Below are 15,732 nucleotides of genomic sequence, written 5' to 3'. Positions count from 1 at the left end.
TTTCAAAGGACAACCTGCAAGTGTTGTGACCTTACAACTAACTTTCCTCCCTGTTGTTTACTCCTATAGTCTTGACTTAATGCTCTGAATGTCATACTTTCCTAAGAGTATATCGACTGATTCTTAAGCTCATCAGTTGTGTCAAGTTCAGCTCTATTCTTTCTTCAAAAACTAGTTCATGTGTCCATAACCTGTCAGCGGGTCATGCATATTGTGAGTGGTTTTTTCAAATATTTCTGATGAGTAGGTGTATTGGATATGTATCTGTGCTTTTAGCACAATATAACTTTTTTTGTCGGGTGCAAAGTTTATTATGTACTTTGGTTGTGGTTTCCTTGTAATACTTTGGTTAACGTGCAGAGATTTCTGGTTATGAGAGCTTATTGAGATTAAGCATCTTGCAGTGAAATGCTAAACTAGTGGTTTTCCATGTTGTATACTTTCCTGCTTATAGAGATAGGGGAATTGTTGTTACTCATTATCTCCCAAGGCTTGAGTATTTTATGCAGAATCAATTCTGTCTGCCCGTAGTTGTTTTATAGCTGTAAACTGACTATGCCAAATTACCCAGCCTCTTTTCTAGTACTATAAGGTGTGGCAATTTTAATTCTTTACTTTAAAGAGAATGCGTGTACTGTTGTTTCTGCTTTTTTTCATCAAGAAAAATGGCTAGCCATATGTTATGTTCATAAAGGATAAAGGATTTTTCTTTCTCGTTTGTATTGCATTTAATTATAGTTTGAGTTAAAGATTTCTGTAGTTTCTGTTGCAAGACTTGAATAATTTATGTACCTTACCTCTCTGTTATGTCTTCCACTTGAAAATTTAAATGTGTAAAAAAAGAGTTTTAAATTTTAAATAAGATTATTATTTATTTTCTTAACTATTCTGTTGCTGAGTTATAATTTATAATTTTCAGAGTCCTTTGTTTCAAATCCGATGGAGAAGAATCATATTGGATGAAGCTCACCAGATAAGGAACTCTAAAACTCAGACTGCAAAAGCCGTGTTCCAGTTGAGGGCCAAGAGTCGGTGGGCACTTACTGGAACACCTATCCACAACAAAGAGTTGGACCTGCAGGCACTGTTGAGGTTTATTCGCTGCAAACCTTTTGATGATATAGCTGTAAGTGTCAAAATTACTATATGTATATCAAATATATCGATATAATAGAAATGAACCTCTGTGCTAAATTTCAAGTCTACACCTCAATTAATTTTTTTAGAAATTATGCAGGCAGAAGTGAAATTTTTTCAGTCCCCCCCCCTTTCTTCCGAGTGATAGTTTTATAAGTACTTTTGTATTTTAAGTCGATAGTCTTATACTCGTAGACTGCCATGAACAGTCAATCGCAACAGAATCGTATTGTGTGAAATATTAATAAAATATGGATTGTCGACTGGGTAAACACTGGTAATTTATGCATATTTTGTATCATCTACTATGTAGATACTGAGGCACTCAAAGAGTTGATCTGAAAGTCCTGAAAACCCTGAACTAAAGTTTTAAACCATATTTTTACTAGATTCAGTTGAATATGTTAGCCTGTATTTTATTCTGAGTACATAATTTAACATGCGAAATGCATTTTTAACATCTGCATGTTTTGCAAAGGTGTGGAAAAAGTGGGTTGACAACCGCAACTCTGCTGGCCTGCAGCGGCTCAACACCCTCACAAAGACACTGATGCTTCGCAGGACGAAGGAAGGTCTGCAGGAGAAGGGAGAACTTAAATCCTTAACAGAGAAAAAGTTTGATACCATCTTTATAAATCTGGATGAAGATGAACAAGAGGCTTATGAGAAACTACTTAACTTTTCTAAGTATGTTTTACCTCCAGTCTAATGATATATTAAAAAAAAAAAAAACTGTTTGTGATGTTAAATTAACAGTATTTAAGTTTTAAGTTGGTTTATTATTATCCCATACATAATAGAAATAACCAAATATTTTATTTTTATCATAATTTAGCAATTTAATATTGTTGTAACATGTATATCATCATCATGGGCTATAACTGCATTTCTATTGTGCATGAGAATCAAGAAGTGTATGATCGGAATTTGCGATTAATTAACTAAAATAACAAAGAAAGATTTTTAATGTTTCTTAGAAGTCTACATTACATTTAGTTTGTAATATATATGTAGTGAAATAATATATAAAGCAGATACAAATATTTTTATAGCAACTGTTTATGGATGGAGATTGAATTACAAAAACATATGTCTTCACTGAACAAATTGAAAATGAATGTTTCGTTCACTACTGTTCAGAATATACTATAAAATACAACAATCCAGCCATCTAGAACATCACAATTAATAATGTTTTGTAGCTATACATCAAGGTACTTATGTATTATATGGATGCAACTCTGTCTCTATCTACTAATGGTTATTATGTGATATAAATAGGTAAATACATACATACGTATTGTTTATTACGTGATATAAATAGGTAAATACATACATACGTATTGTTTATTACGTGATATAAATAGGTAAATACATACATACGTATTGTTTATTACGTGATATAAACAGGTAAATACATACATACGTATTGTTTATTGCGTGATATAAATAGGTAAATACATACATATGTATTGTGTATTTATTTATTGTAGCAAAAAGTGCTGACTCCTGGTCCACTGCAGGCGCTCACATTCAATTCAGTTACTGTACCAAAGTGGACTGAATGTGTCTCACATACTAAACTGGTAACCAATAAGAGATACAATGGTAAAACCAGCTATTGGTATTCCCAGGATTTCCTTATAAGCTTTGTTTGGTCAGACAAAACAAAACCTAATAAATGCTATGTTATATTCATGGTTATTGAATCTTGTAATAACTCGTTTTATCATTTTGTGTTGTAAGCTCTCAAAATAAGTAGTGAGCGGAATGTTTTATCTGCCTTACAATAATTTTAATGTAATTCCGGTCTAATTTACGTATGATTCCATAGTTAAGTTTGTATTGTTACCCCAATCATGAAGATACATACATATACATTTTGGAAACTAACTTGTACTTCCAGGTCTATGATACATCTGCTGCTATCATTGATTTGGATTTTTTTTACCTCAATAAGGAAAATATATACATATGTAAGCTTAAAAAGATTACTTTGGTAAAAAAACATGTACCTTCTGTTGCTTATATTTTGCTTCTGGTTTAACGAGAAGAGTGAAAAAATCTGTGAAACTAAGTTCATTGGTTCATTCAGTTTTGAACGATTAGAAATCTTGTCATTTTTTGGGCTGCAGTTTGAAAAAGAATGGTTTTAAAGGCATGTTCGTGCCCATTCTCCTGTTCTTTCTTATAAGAAATCTTTAAAATGTAATATTACAATTTTGAGTACCTTATGTGCAAAAATTGACAACTTTGATCATTAAGGTGGGTTTATATGACAGTGTTTTAATCTTGTATTAATAGTTTAAATTCATTATAATATACTGGAGACAATAATATTATCTTTGCAATCTGCATTACATTAAAAATCAAGAACTGTATGTTTATTATTTTCTAAAATATAAATGTCAACAAATGTTTATGATTCTTTGGTAAACTTCTCCTGAAAGTGTAAACAGCTTGTACTGTAGGTTAAATTTGGATTATGTTTTGTAAATATTATCATTATTTTTTAAATTTCTAAAATATTTTGATAAAATATACCAATTTTTCTCTTCTTAAAAACCTTCTTTAGACTCTAACAAATGTAACAAAAGAATTAACCCAATTGGTCCAGAAGTTCTTAAATTTAGTGCTTGGCAACACATTTAGCAATTCATTCTTATTTTTAAGATTGTACATACAAGATTGGAAAGTAACAAGAGGTACTTTATTACAGTTAGAGTATGAACAAAATACAAATGTCTGTGACAAATTGCTATTTGTTTTTAGGGAGTTGTTCTCTCAGTTTCTTCACCAAAAAGCTGAAAAAGAAAATGCTTTGACTGGTGTAGCTGTTTCGTCAAAACCCAGCCGATATCTACGTGAGTAAAATTAAGTTTAGCAGGATGTGAAATCCATACTTCTTCACATGTTGCACTCCAAGCTTTATAATTACTGAAGCAGATATTTTACATTCCCAAGAACTTACATAGAAACATAAGGGAAAAAATAGGATAAGATGAGTGCTGGTACCTACAAAACTGATTGATTGCACAGCCCTGGCATCTCCGGTGGTTTATTTTACTCACCAAAGTTTATGTGGTATAAAACCTCAAGGTGTTTCAATGTAACTAACATTTTCAAATGTAATTAAAATATTACAAAGTATGAGTACATAAGTATGTGAAAACTCTGAAGAAAGGCTATATTGTATAATGTTGTCTTCGAATGAGATGACATCTGCACCACAGCATATTTTATTAGTACCACTGACCTTGTACTGTATTAACTCTGCTCATTAGAATGCAGCTTAAAAAAGATCAAATAAAAAATCTAATCTAATTTAAAAAATAATCTCAACCCTTCAAGAAAAAAAAATGTTTACAAAACAAACAAATCAATATAGACTACATATCCATTTAATCTCATATATGCATAGTGTTTTAATGTGTATTCCATTTATTTAAAAAGATCCTGCTTTTATTTTTTTACTTTTAGTCTTTTCCATCCCATCAAATTTTTAATAAGTACCTGCCAAATGAGACAAGGCAATTTCAAAGCATATTGCTAGGATTTACATAATTTGGGTTACAATTTTTACAACAAATTTAACGGACTCCTTCAATGTTTTGTCCAATAAAAGTACATTATAAATATAAAAACCGTATTAATTATCATAAAATATATGTGTACATATAAACAATTTTCTGTCCATATAACAAGAAAAATCATAACAAAGCTTTATTTTAACGAGAAGAAGTGGCCAAGTAAAAAATATTTAGAGCATAAAAACACATATAAATAGACTATGTTCAATAATCTAGCACATTACAATATTTGAATTTGCCACTGAGTTCCTTATCCACAACATTCATTCCTATTACATTTAGTATTTTCACAAACTCTAGTGATATAATCTCGCCCTCATTTATTAATTTTGTATTTTAAACATTAGTAATACACATGAAATATTCTTCCAAAAATAAAATAAACATGACAAATATCAACCTAATCAGCACAGTGGTTGTTACAATAAATTAGAATAATTATTGGAACGGCGGTAATGCCTATGTCTAATAAATACATTAAACCAAAGTAAATATAACTGTTCCAAAGAGTATTAAGGCACTCGTAGTTTAAAATGCAATTATTTGACTATCAATCAATGTATATGAACAATTTGTAAGCTGATATTCTTAAATATATCAAACGTGCTTGTATTACGAGTTTCAGTGGTTTTCACCAAAAAGGATGACTACTGTATAGAAGGTATGTCAGTGTAAAGGAGTAAAGTAAGTGAAAAAATAACTATCAACACTATTAATTTTCTATTCTCAAAATTAATAATATTGTGAGCTACTTTTCAGTTGAACAAGAAACGTTTTTGGGCATTATTTTATTATATCAATATTATCTATAAACACAATGATAATAATATGATATTGCACTCATTCATACTTTCATTTAACTTAAGTTATAGGTAGATAATAATTTTAGTGGGAAAATAAAATTTAAATAATGAGTACATATTTATGGCAATAATTTGATTTATAGAAACTGCTGAAAACCCCTTTGAGAAGCACCCAGAGCTGGCTAGACTGCACAAGCAACTGAAGGAAATCAATGATGTGAAAAGCACTGATATCTTGGTACTTTTGCTAAGACTAAGACAGTTTTGTTGCCACCCAGCTCTGATCAAGAAGGTAAGTTCTTCTAGCAATAGTAAACAAGTAGTACTGTGTGTATATAAAGTCCTAGTCTAAGGTATAAAGAATATGCAGTTTTTATTGTTTCAAATATGTGTGCATGTACAGTAGAACTCCATTGCAGATAAACTAATTATTTGTAGTAAGTATGTTCATAATTTTTCAATACAATGTTTATAGGTTTACTGTAATACTGACAAGAAAAACGGAGTCACAAAATCAGAATCACCAAATCTTTATTTACAAAATCTTCAAGAAATCGAATGGTGTCAAGATTGCAATCAAATAGCAAAGAACTTTTCAATCATGTAGACTGGTTGTTGTCTACAAGTCAGTTGTATAGTTGTCTTCGAAGTGTTGTTTCTTGTAGGCGTTTCATGTTCTCTGTGAGTTTTAGATTTTCCGTCTTACATAAGATGGCTTTTTGGTACATTTAGTAGTATGATGAGGAGGAAGTTGGGATTTAGTAGCTCTTTGAGTGTTATAGGCATGGATGTCCTAACCTCTTGGCAGTTCCAGTTGATCAATATGCATAACCACTGCATGCATATAAAGAGCCGTAACTGTCAAGATTTTGAGAGTTTTGTAAGCCTCTCTACAGTTTTCCATTGGGATGAGGCTGGAAATTTCTCTTATGACTTTTTCTGAAGGACAAGTATTCTTTTGAGATTGTGTTCAGAGGTTCCTCCTCACATAATCAAGCCATATCTGATGTGAGATTCCATCAAGGTATGATGATGGTCTTTGCTGTCACCAGCTCTCCTATCCATTTCATTCTACGAACCACATAGATTCCAGAAATACGTTTCTTAGTACATCAACATCAGCGGTCCAGGAAAGGTCAGCATCTATTATTGAACTCAGAAATTTAGTTTGCTGTTCTGCAGAGATGTTTTTTGAAGATACATTTTTTGTTTTTTTTTTCATGTTTGCGACTAAATTGATTTGTGTTGTCTTCAGTGGTTTTATAGCTAATTCTCATTATGGAGGCAGTAATGGAGTGCCGTATTGTGTGCATATTTTCACAAATGAGACTTTGAGCATTTTCATTCTTAAAAAGCAAGGTGGTATTGTCTGCATACATTATTGTCTCCACAGTTCTGTCATAAAGACGGAAAATCATTTGTAAAAAGCACATACATGAAAGGACCCAGGACTGAACCCTGAGACACACCTCTTTTTCATTGGTAATGGCTTGGATCTGACAATACTGTTCCTACTGCTGTTTGTTGTCTGAACTTCCAACGATTTGTCTACGTACTACTAGATAGCTGGAGACCCAATCTCTAGTCCCGCCTTGAAATCCTTGTGCAGCCAGTTTATCCAATATCAATTTATGTCATAAACAGTCAAATGCTTTGCTGTAGTCTAGCAAAACAGCAGAGACATTGTTGTTTTCTTCTAATTGATCTGTAATAAAATCAACCAAGCTTGTAATGGAACTAACAGTTGACTTCCCCTTGAGAAATCCACACCGTTTCTTGGTTAGGAGGTTGTTAATTTCAATTGTAATAACCATATCGAAAATTTACAAACGGGCCATGCATAATGGATTACTTTCATACATAGATAAGAACAATTTATTTGATGATGTCCATCATGGTTTTTGCAACAATAGGTCTACAAACACTGCTGCTATTCAATTCATTGAATCTATAATTGATTCAGTAGATGGGCATGAAAAAGTGATTGGTATTTTTATGGACCTATCAAAAGCATTCGATAGTGTGTCACATTATACTCTCTTGTTAAAGGTTCAGAGTATGGTGATAAATGGTTTAACATTAAAATGATTTACATCATACCTGTGCATTAGATTACAACTTGTGGAACTAACTCAGATTCAGGAAAGTTGGATCACTTCAGTAATGTCGCCAGTACAGCATTGTGCTGTAGTAGTTCCACATGGATCAATACTTGGCCCTCTTCCTGTGCTACATTAAAGGAGTCCCAAACTGTCTTATCTGCCATTTCTCAAAATCACATATGTTTGTATGCAGATGATGCAAATATAAAAATGTAAGGCAATTCCCAGGAAGACATTGAATTGTTAGCAATGATCAAATTATCCAATATTCATCAATTTTTAAATTCTCATAACCTGAAAATAAATGTTTAAAAAAATCATCATTTTCAACTAAGCAATCATGAACTAAAATACACCCTCTATATTTATAGACACTGAATTGCTCAAGGAAGTAAGTGAAACAACATTTTTAGGACTAACAATAGACAAAAATTTGAATTGGAACTCTCATATTGATGAATTATAATTAAAATTAAATTCAGGTCTATGTGCTTTAAAAAGAATGGCTTACTTGTGTGATAAAACAAAATCACAACGAAACAAATTTATTTTGCCCTTTTACATTCAAATATATTATATGTTATCTCCTTATATGGAGCTTCATCTAAAAGATCATCCCACTATTAGTGAGGTGTAGCAAGACACTGTTTACAAACAAACGGCCTAGGAATAGTCACTCAGCTGTGCGGCTAAGAATAAATCTAGAAACGGGAATATATTATAAAATCGATTACGCTATAAGGACTGGGAATCTTTATCCAAACCATGTTGAAATTTGCTTATTAGCCTTAAACATTAGCCATTTCCAATTAAAGTTAACTAACTCTGAAAGAGTGAATGTTAATTCATTAGCATAATAAATTTTTAATTAAGTCACATAAACAAAGATAATTAGCACTTAGTACAAAACAAGTTATCAAAACAAGAGAAAACAATAAATTATAAATCCTTTCTAAATAAATATTGCTTATAATCTAACTACAGTCAATATTATAACAAAATAATAAATTCAATCAACAATGGCTTTTATTTGTTTACATTAGAGCAGAACTGAGAGAGAAAGTTCAATGGTGGGAAAGATGGAATGTTGGAACAGTCCAATCTAAGGGGTTTGCCACGAGGCTTGAGCGTCAGTCAAAATGGACGAAAGAGAAGGAAATAACAAGCATGTGCGTTTCGGTGCCAATGTTCAGCGCTACTTAATTTAAAAGACAAAAATTATTATTCTGTATTTCTATAGAACTGAAGCATGATCCGGACCGGCGTGACCAATTTGTTTCGTGAGGGCGAATATATTAAATAAGAATTATAAGAGCAATGCAATTATAGGGCATAATTTAAAATGGGTTAACAGTACCTTATTTTGGAGGACCATAGATCACTCTGCAACCAGTAGTTTGAGTCCGAGTCCACATCAAGGAGAGTGTCCCAAGGGGGTTGAAGATATGTAGCAGGAGTTGAGAGTACAATTGTCGAAGGAATAACGCACATTGTCAGTTCACATACAACATCCGTGGTAGGCGCGTGCGGAAGTCTTCAGAAGTTATGTTGCTTATAACAGTTGCACAATCACTGTTTGAAGGGGTTGAAAAAGGGGTTTGAGATGTAATAATGTTAAAAAATTATAAAGAGAGGTTTAATTATACTGAAATTAAGAGAGGGAACCCATAAAACCCGCCTAATGCGGTGGGTTGAGAAATTGCGCTTATAGCAGGTACATTAAGCTGGACATCTGAACAAGGACTGAGCGGTGGCGTCGGTACACCTGTTTATTTTAGGTATTGCTCCTGTAGGGGTAAGCATTGCCTGATCCGCTTTCTCTCTCTCTGTCTTCATGCAATGAAACGCTACTACGTGTTCAAATCAATGTCTGTTACAGACTAACGCTAAATAAATGATGTAAATTAAATCAATTATATTTATAATTTAGAAAAACAGTGCTAAATTAAAATATACTAAAATTAATAATTAATTATTCTCCACATAATGTTTTTACAACTTCTTGTGCTTATTTGAATGTCCTCAACCTTAAAATAAATACTTTTTATCATTATTAATTTACTTTATCTCTACCCATTACCCACATTTGTTGACATCTCGTAATTTAGCATGTAAGTAAATGATGGGGCAATTAAACATATGTTTGTTGTTTATAGGACTAGTTTGTCACAATAGAAAAATAAAAATCTCAGAAAAACAATATTCTGGACACTTATGGGTTGTCACTCAGTTGTCTTGTTTAACATTTTCATTGCATTAATGTTCAATATTTAGGGTTTTTTTTTAATTATTGTATTTTCAATTGATTTTTATTAAATGTAACCTATCCCTATCAAATTGTTAGTTTTAAGTTATAATAAAATTAAAATATCACTCATAAACATTTGTATTGCACAATATGTAATGAACATACTAATTTTTTATCTATATACCAAGATGCTGGCTAAAGATGAAGTGTCCAATGCCGGAATAGAAGATGGGGATGGTCTTGATCTCGACATGATGGAGAAACTAACAAGAATGTCATTGAACTTGGGAGAAAATCGAGCTGTAGAAGACAATAAAGGCACAGAAAATGCAGTAGATGCTTTGTCTCATAACAATCCTTTATACGCTGATAACAGGCTCAGCTCAAAGGTGAGATAACTAATATTTTATAAATTTAAATTGTACATCCTAAATACTTTAAAAATCAGGAATAGTGTAGACTGAGAAAGTGTCTAACCCAACAGCGTGGTCAAACAGAAAAGCTTCTATCATCACTATTTAATAATGCTTGTATGTAAAGTATAACAGAGTAACTCCTGTGAGGATAAGTGGAGATACATAGCTCAGGTATTTAATCATAATCAGATTAAATGTTTGCTTATTATTTACAGGTTCGTCTTTAAATTGAAGAAGTAAAACAACAAAAACACATCTTAGTTGTGAAAAAGTCTGTTATATTATTAATTTCCTTAGAAATATTTTTAAGAGATTCCAACTCACCTAGTATATGTAGCACTTTAAATTTCTTGCTAAAAAACGGTTTAATTTGTATGTGTCACACACATAACAATTTTCCATTACAGACATACCTCATGGGACAAATAAGTAGCACAAACAGTTAATATGCACCAAATCAGTGATACTAAACAAATGCTGGGGTTATTGGCAATAGTAATAAATCATCAGCAAGTAGGTGTTGGTGGTTGGACTACCTAAAGAACGCAAATTACCAATCTCTAAAACGTATTATTGTTGTACTTTCTGTATGAAAAAACGTAGGTTGATAACCAAATTACTACAGTTTTATAAGTATTATTTTGCTTATAGTTCACAATTTCTATATTATTTATATTCACACCAGGTTTTGACATGAGAATTTAGATATGATAGGAAGAGCACTTATCACCAGACTAAAAGGATATTACCCTTATTATTCATGAGGGTATTCTTTTTAATGTCTGTCTGACATATAATAGGAATATTCTTCTAAACTGGTAAAAAGGTAAGTCTGCCCTTCCTGTCATTCGCAAATTCTTTAGTTACTATTTAGTTATTATTCTTGGTTAATATTTATACTGTAATTGGTATCAAATCCCAAATAAAAATTTAATTTTTGGTTTTGGCTTATCTATAAAAGACTTAACTTTTTTAGAATTGGACCGTATTCAATTTTTAGTAAAAAAAGAACTGTGGCCTCAATTTTGGTATCAGACTTTTTTGGAATCAAATCAAGTTATTTATCGCACATGGATTTGTACAGGTTGTTATAATAGTAAAGGCAAACTGGTGTATTTTCGTAATATTTTGTATCCTAATATAAAATTATTAAGTGTGAATCTGCCTATCACTAATAACAACCAAGTTGTCATAAAAGTCAACTTCAAAACAAATTTGTAGCTTAGCCTAGAAACTTGTAAATAAGAAAACATAACATTTAAAACTACATGCTTTTACAGTAGCACAGTTCATTACAGAAATGTTCTCCCTGAAGTGGTTGACATTTAGGAAAAGTGAAACGTATTAACATTTGTATGGGTACACACTGTCAAAAAAATATTAAATAAAGACCAAAGAAAAGGGACCAGGGTTGAGCAATACAGTGATATCTACCCATAATCTACTCCAGAGTTAATTTTTATTAATACTCTTAGTAGGAGTTTAATATTTGCAGTATTGCTAATAGTTTAAAGAATGTACTTCAAGAATCAAGAATCAAGAAGTTTTCATGATAGTATGAATTTCACTTCATTTTAGTATGAATTTCTCAAACTGTTAACTAATAGTAATTAATAGAATTAATGATTTCTATTAAAATAAATACACTAGAAATGGGATTATATGAAGCTGGTTGTACCAAGCCTTTTTTTGGATAAGGCAGACCGCCATTGAAAACTTGCTTCCAGTTGATATTGATACCTAAAACTGAGCAATGGCATCATGCACACACAATGTGAGTGGACCTGTAGACAGGGTCTGTATTCACTATTAATAGTCTTAGAATGCAATCAAATTCTTAATGGAAAGCAAGCTAATGGCATAATGATATATACTTTACTAAGTCTTAATTCTTGTAACATACTTTGAATAACTGGATTCAGAATAATCATTTATCCTGTATTCAGGTTGTGTAGTGTACATGCATATTGAACATCTGGTTTATCGCTTATCTTTGTTGTATTCCACAGATGAGAACTGTTGTTAAAAAACTTGAAGAAATATTAGAAAGTCAAGATAAGATATTAGTTGTATCTCAGTGGGTGTCCCTTCTCGATTTGATACATGGTGTGCTGCAAGCAAAGAAAGTGAAATGTGTAATGTTAACGGGATCGGTGCCAGTGAAAGATCGGCCAGCAATTGTTGACAAGTTTAACAGAAAAGGACATGGACCAAGAGTAAGTACAACATGATGTTTGTCTAATTAGTGATTCTCAGCTTAGAGAGATTTTAATAACTTGTATCATAACTTATTAGTTGTATAGATATTTTATATTTGTGTAAAGGCCTGCTTTACAGTTAGTGATTTGTTAGTTTTTTAGTACCGTGATTCTTAAGAAAAAAATTGGTAAGGCAAACCAGTAGCAAAATGTCAGTTCCTCAGTCCACTTGGCTATCTCTAAAGCAAGTAGCTCATGGTGCAATGTAACTTAGCCTGCAGTTAGACTTTTGAGTGTCATGAGATGTCATAAACAGTTTTCATAGCAATTCCTATGGAAAAAGGGATTAGGTATGTAAAAGGGGAAATAATGTTAGTCTTAATACAAACAAGTGTAACATTTTAAGCCTTAGTACAAACAAGTGAAACATTTTAAGTCTTAGTACAAACTAGTGTAACATTTTAAGCAACTACTTACGAGTTTGAGTTGGCAGAGATAATGGACTACATCTGAAAAATTACACGGCGTAATTCGTAGTGATGAAATTGTAATTATTACTCTGTTAGTTTAACTTGTTTGTTTTTACTGATATGTTTGACCTCTGGGTGGACAATTTTGTAACAATTCGTTGAAAATTTCTGTTTTTAATTAAAGTTCATCAATAATGCGATTTTCTACAATCCAATTCATTTTTTAAAATTTGTGTTGATGAATTTTGTTTATCTAATCAGATTTAAGTAATTTAATTTGATAAATAATTATAGTGACTTAAATTATGCATTTATAATTCGTATAAGAAAGATTTAAATCAATGTGTGTAATGTTATAATACACAAAAGCAGTAACATAATGTGTGTATATGTTACTCCATTGTAACATTTAATGTGGCAGAGTAAAATACACAGAGATTAAAGATGGTAGATCTTTTCTAGTGTGGGTTTACTATTTTATTAACCCTCCATCGGGCGCTAAACGGAGTTTTCCTCCGTGTATGTTTTATTATTAAAAATAGTACTACTTTTCTGATGTCGGCAGTCGTTTCCCGCAGTGTACTTCACGAGCATCTTTCGGGGAAACGAAACAATAGCCTCCCGCTTTTATTTATCAAAATGTGTCAGTATGAGGTCTACTTCCATGCGTGACTGGACGATTCCTCCGTGAGCGCCCGATGGTGTGTTTGTAGTGCTTGGACGAAATCACCGTGAGCGCCTTATTGTGTTTAGTTTTTTATGTTGTAACTAGCGGGCCCGGCGCGCTTTGCTGCGCATTTCAATAATTTTTTTGCAAAAGTTGCCCGCGGCTTCGCACTCGCAATTTCCCGTTGAAAACAGTACACTATATTCACTTATTCTTTTTCTATCACATTCTAAACATTGCTGAGATAATTGATAGTCGTTCCATCGTGAGCCTCTTGGGCGTATTATGAAGGTATGTACCATATTCCTGCCTCTATCTAGCTGTTACCCACGGCTTCGCACGCAAATCTTAAGAACCGAAGTCCTTATATTACTTAGTAAATTTTTTTTTTACTATAATAAATTTTAGATTAAATTAGTTATATCTCCGATGCCACGATTGAGCTTGCTTTGTTGTCCTCGATCGAGAGAATATGTACACACGGAGTTTTGAGAACCATACTTCTGTCAAAAAAAACAACTAAGGTTGATTTTATAACATTCTTTATATTTGTAGCCAACGTAAGATAGTAATTATGATATCTGCATTACTCTTCTGATCAAGCATGAGCATGGTTTATATTAAATAAATATTGCAGTTAAAGGTGAATTTTTACGTCAAATTTGAATTGTATTATCTGGATAGTAAAGTCTATGTTTAACAGTGATTGCAAAAACAGTTTAAACAAAATTTGTCGTTTCTCTTAAGCTTACTCTATGCTTTAAAACTATAAGTGTAATATATGTTTACAAAGAACAGCTGATTAAAAATTTGAAAAGGACGTTAACATATGTTTGCTGCAATGCATTTCTTATGGGGTATTTCTGTAACCAGTGGGGCGGAATCCTGAATCGGGAAAGGGATGGGCATAGCTTATAAACCTTCTCCGTGGAAAAATACATATACGTACAAATTTTCATCATGATCGGTTCCAATAGTTCACGATTCCATAAAGGACAAACATACAAACATTCATTTTTATATATATAGATAATCCGTGTGCGCCTAAATGTGTGGGACCTGTGATGGTTTCTTTTTATATTTATTTTTATTTGAATTTTTGTGAAATGGAGAATGAAGACGAGAGACTTGTTAGTACAGTACCAGTGTGCTAGGGAACATTTCAGTAATGATTATGGAGTGAACATTGTCGCTATAACAACCAGAAGGAAAATGTTTTGAAATTTTGTGCAGTGTGTAAAAAAATTTTTAGTAAAGAATAAATTTTTATTTCAGAGCAATAATTGACATTACAATTGTATAATATCTCAAGAATTGAAGTAAGTTGTTTTTGTAAGAAGTTAAAAAACTAAGTTAATTTCCGTACATATTTACAGAAGGTTAAACATTTTTACAATTAATTGCATTATTCCTTAAAATTAATCATGTTGTTATTATACAATAACATTTTTTTAAGATTTTGAATTTTCTTATTTGGAAAATTCATTACATAAGAGTGTAATTTTTATTAAATTTCTAAAAAATGAATATATTACATTGTAATTAAATCAGTATGAATATTTAAACAAACTAAAAACAGTTTAAAACGATTATGATATCCATTATTCGCCAACCTGGAGGAAACCTCCGTGAGCGCCTGATGGTGTTTCTAATTTTAAGCGCCCGATGGAGGGTTAACCAGACAGGTAGGTGGGCCTTATAAGGTCAAACAAACAAGAATGACTAAATGAGGTTTCATTAACAGATTATCACTTCTGCTAGCTTTCGGTTTCATATGTTTGTGTTTGTAACAACCTCTAAACAAATAGTAATGTTTTGTGATCTTAATGATAATAAGCATTTCTAGTTGTTCCTTGTAACTGTTTGTATACATGTGTGTGTACAAGTAGTAATTCCAGAAAGGAATTTTGTGTAATAATATGAATATACAATATACATAGTTTTTTGTAGGTATGCTGTAGATGGCTTAATATACATTGTTCTCAAGTGAGATGACATTTCAAACTGTATACAAACTTGACAGCTGTAATCTAATGTATCCGATATGTAAAATCCATGTCCATGTTTCTTGGTTTATTAAAAAAATGTGTGCTATATTAAA

General features: G+C 31.8%; 1 protein-coding gene across 1 annotated transcript in view; it reads left to right on the top strand.

Annotated features, from left to right (window-relative positions):
* Positions 1 to 15,732, top strand: part of LOC124359766 (transcription termination factor 2) — a 55,891-nt gene that overhangs the window by 28,300 nt on the left and 11,859 nt on the right. The window contains exons 9-14 of the mRNA XM_046812779.1: positions 920 to 1,126; positions 1,616 to 1,824; positions 3,910 to 4,001; positions 5,674 to 5,822; positions 10,069 to 10,269; positions 12,306 to 12,512. Of these exons, the coding sequence (XP_046668735.1) occupies positions 920 to 1,126; positions 1,616 to 1,824; positions 3,910 to 4,001; positions 5,674 to 5,822; positions 10,069 to 10,269; positions 12,306 to 12,512 (1,065 nt within the window). The remainder of the gene's footprint in view (positions 1 to 919; positions 1,127 to 1,615; positions 1,825 to 3,909; positions 4,002 to 5,673; positions 5,823 to 10,068; positions 10,270 to 12,305; positions 12,513 to 15,732) is intronic.

The sequence above is a fragment of the Homalodisca vitripennis genome, chromosome 1 (genome assembly GCF_021130785.1).
Source record: "Homalodisca vitripennis isolate AUS2020 chromosome 1, UT_GWSS_2.1, whole genome shotgun sequence".
Lineage (NCBI taxonomy): Eukaryota > Metazoa > Arthropoda > Insecta > Hemiptera > Cicadellidae > Homalodisca > Homalodisca vitripennis.
Note: the sequence above shows the minus strand (reverse complement) of the source record. Positions and strands in the feature narration are given on the sequence as shown.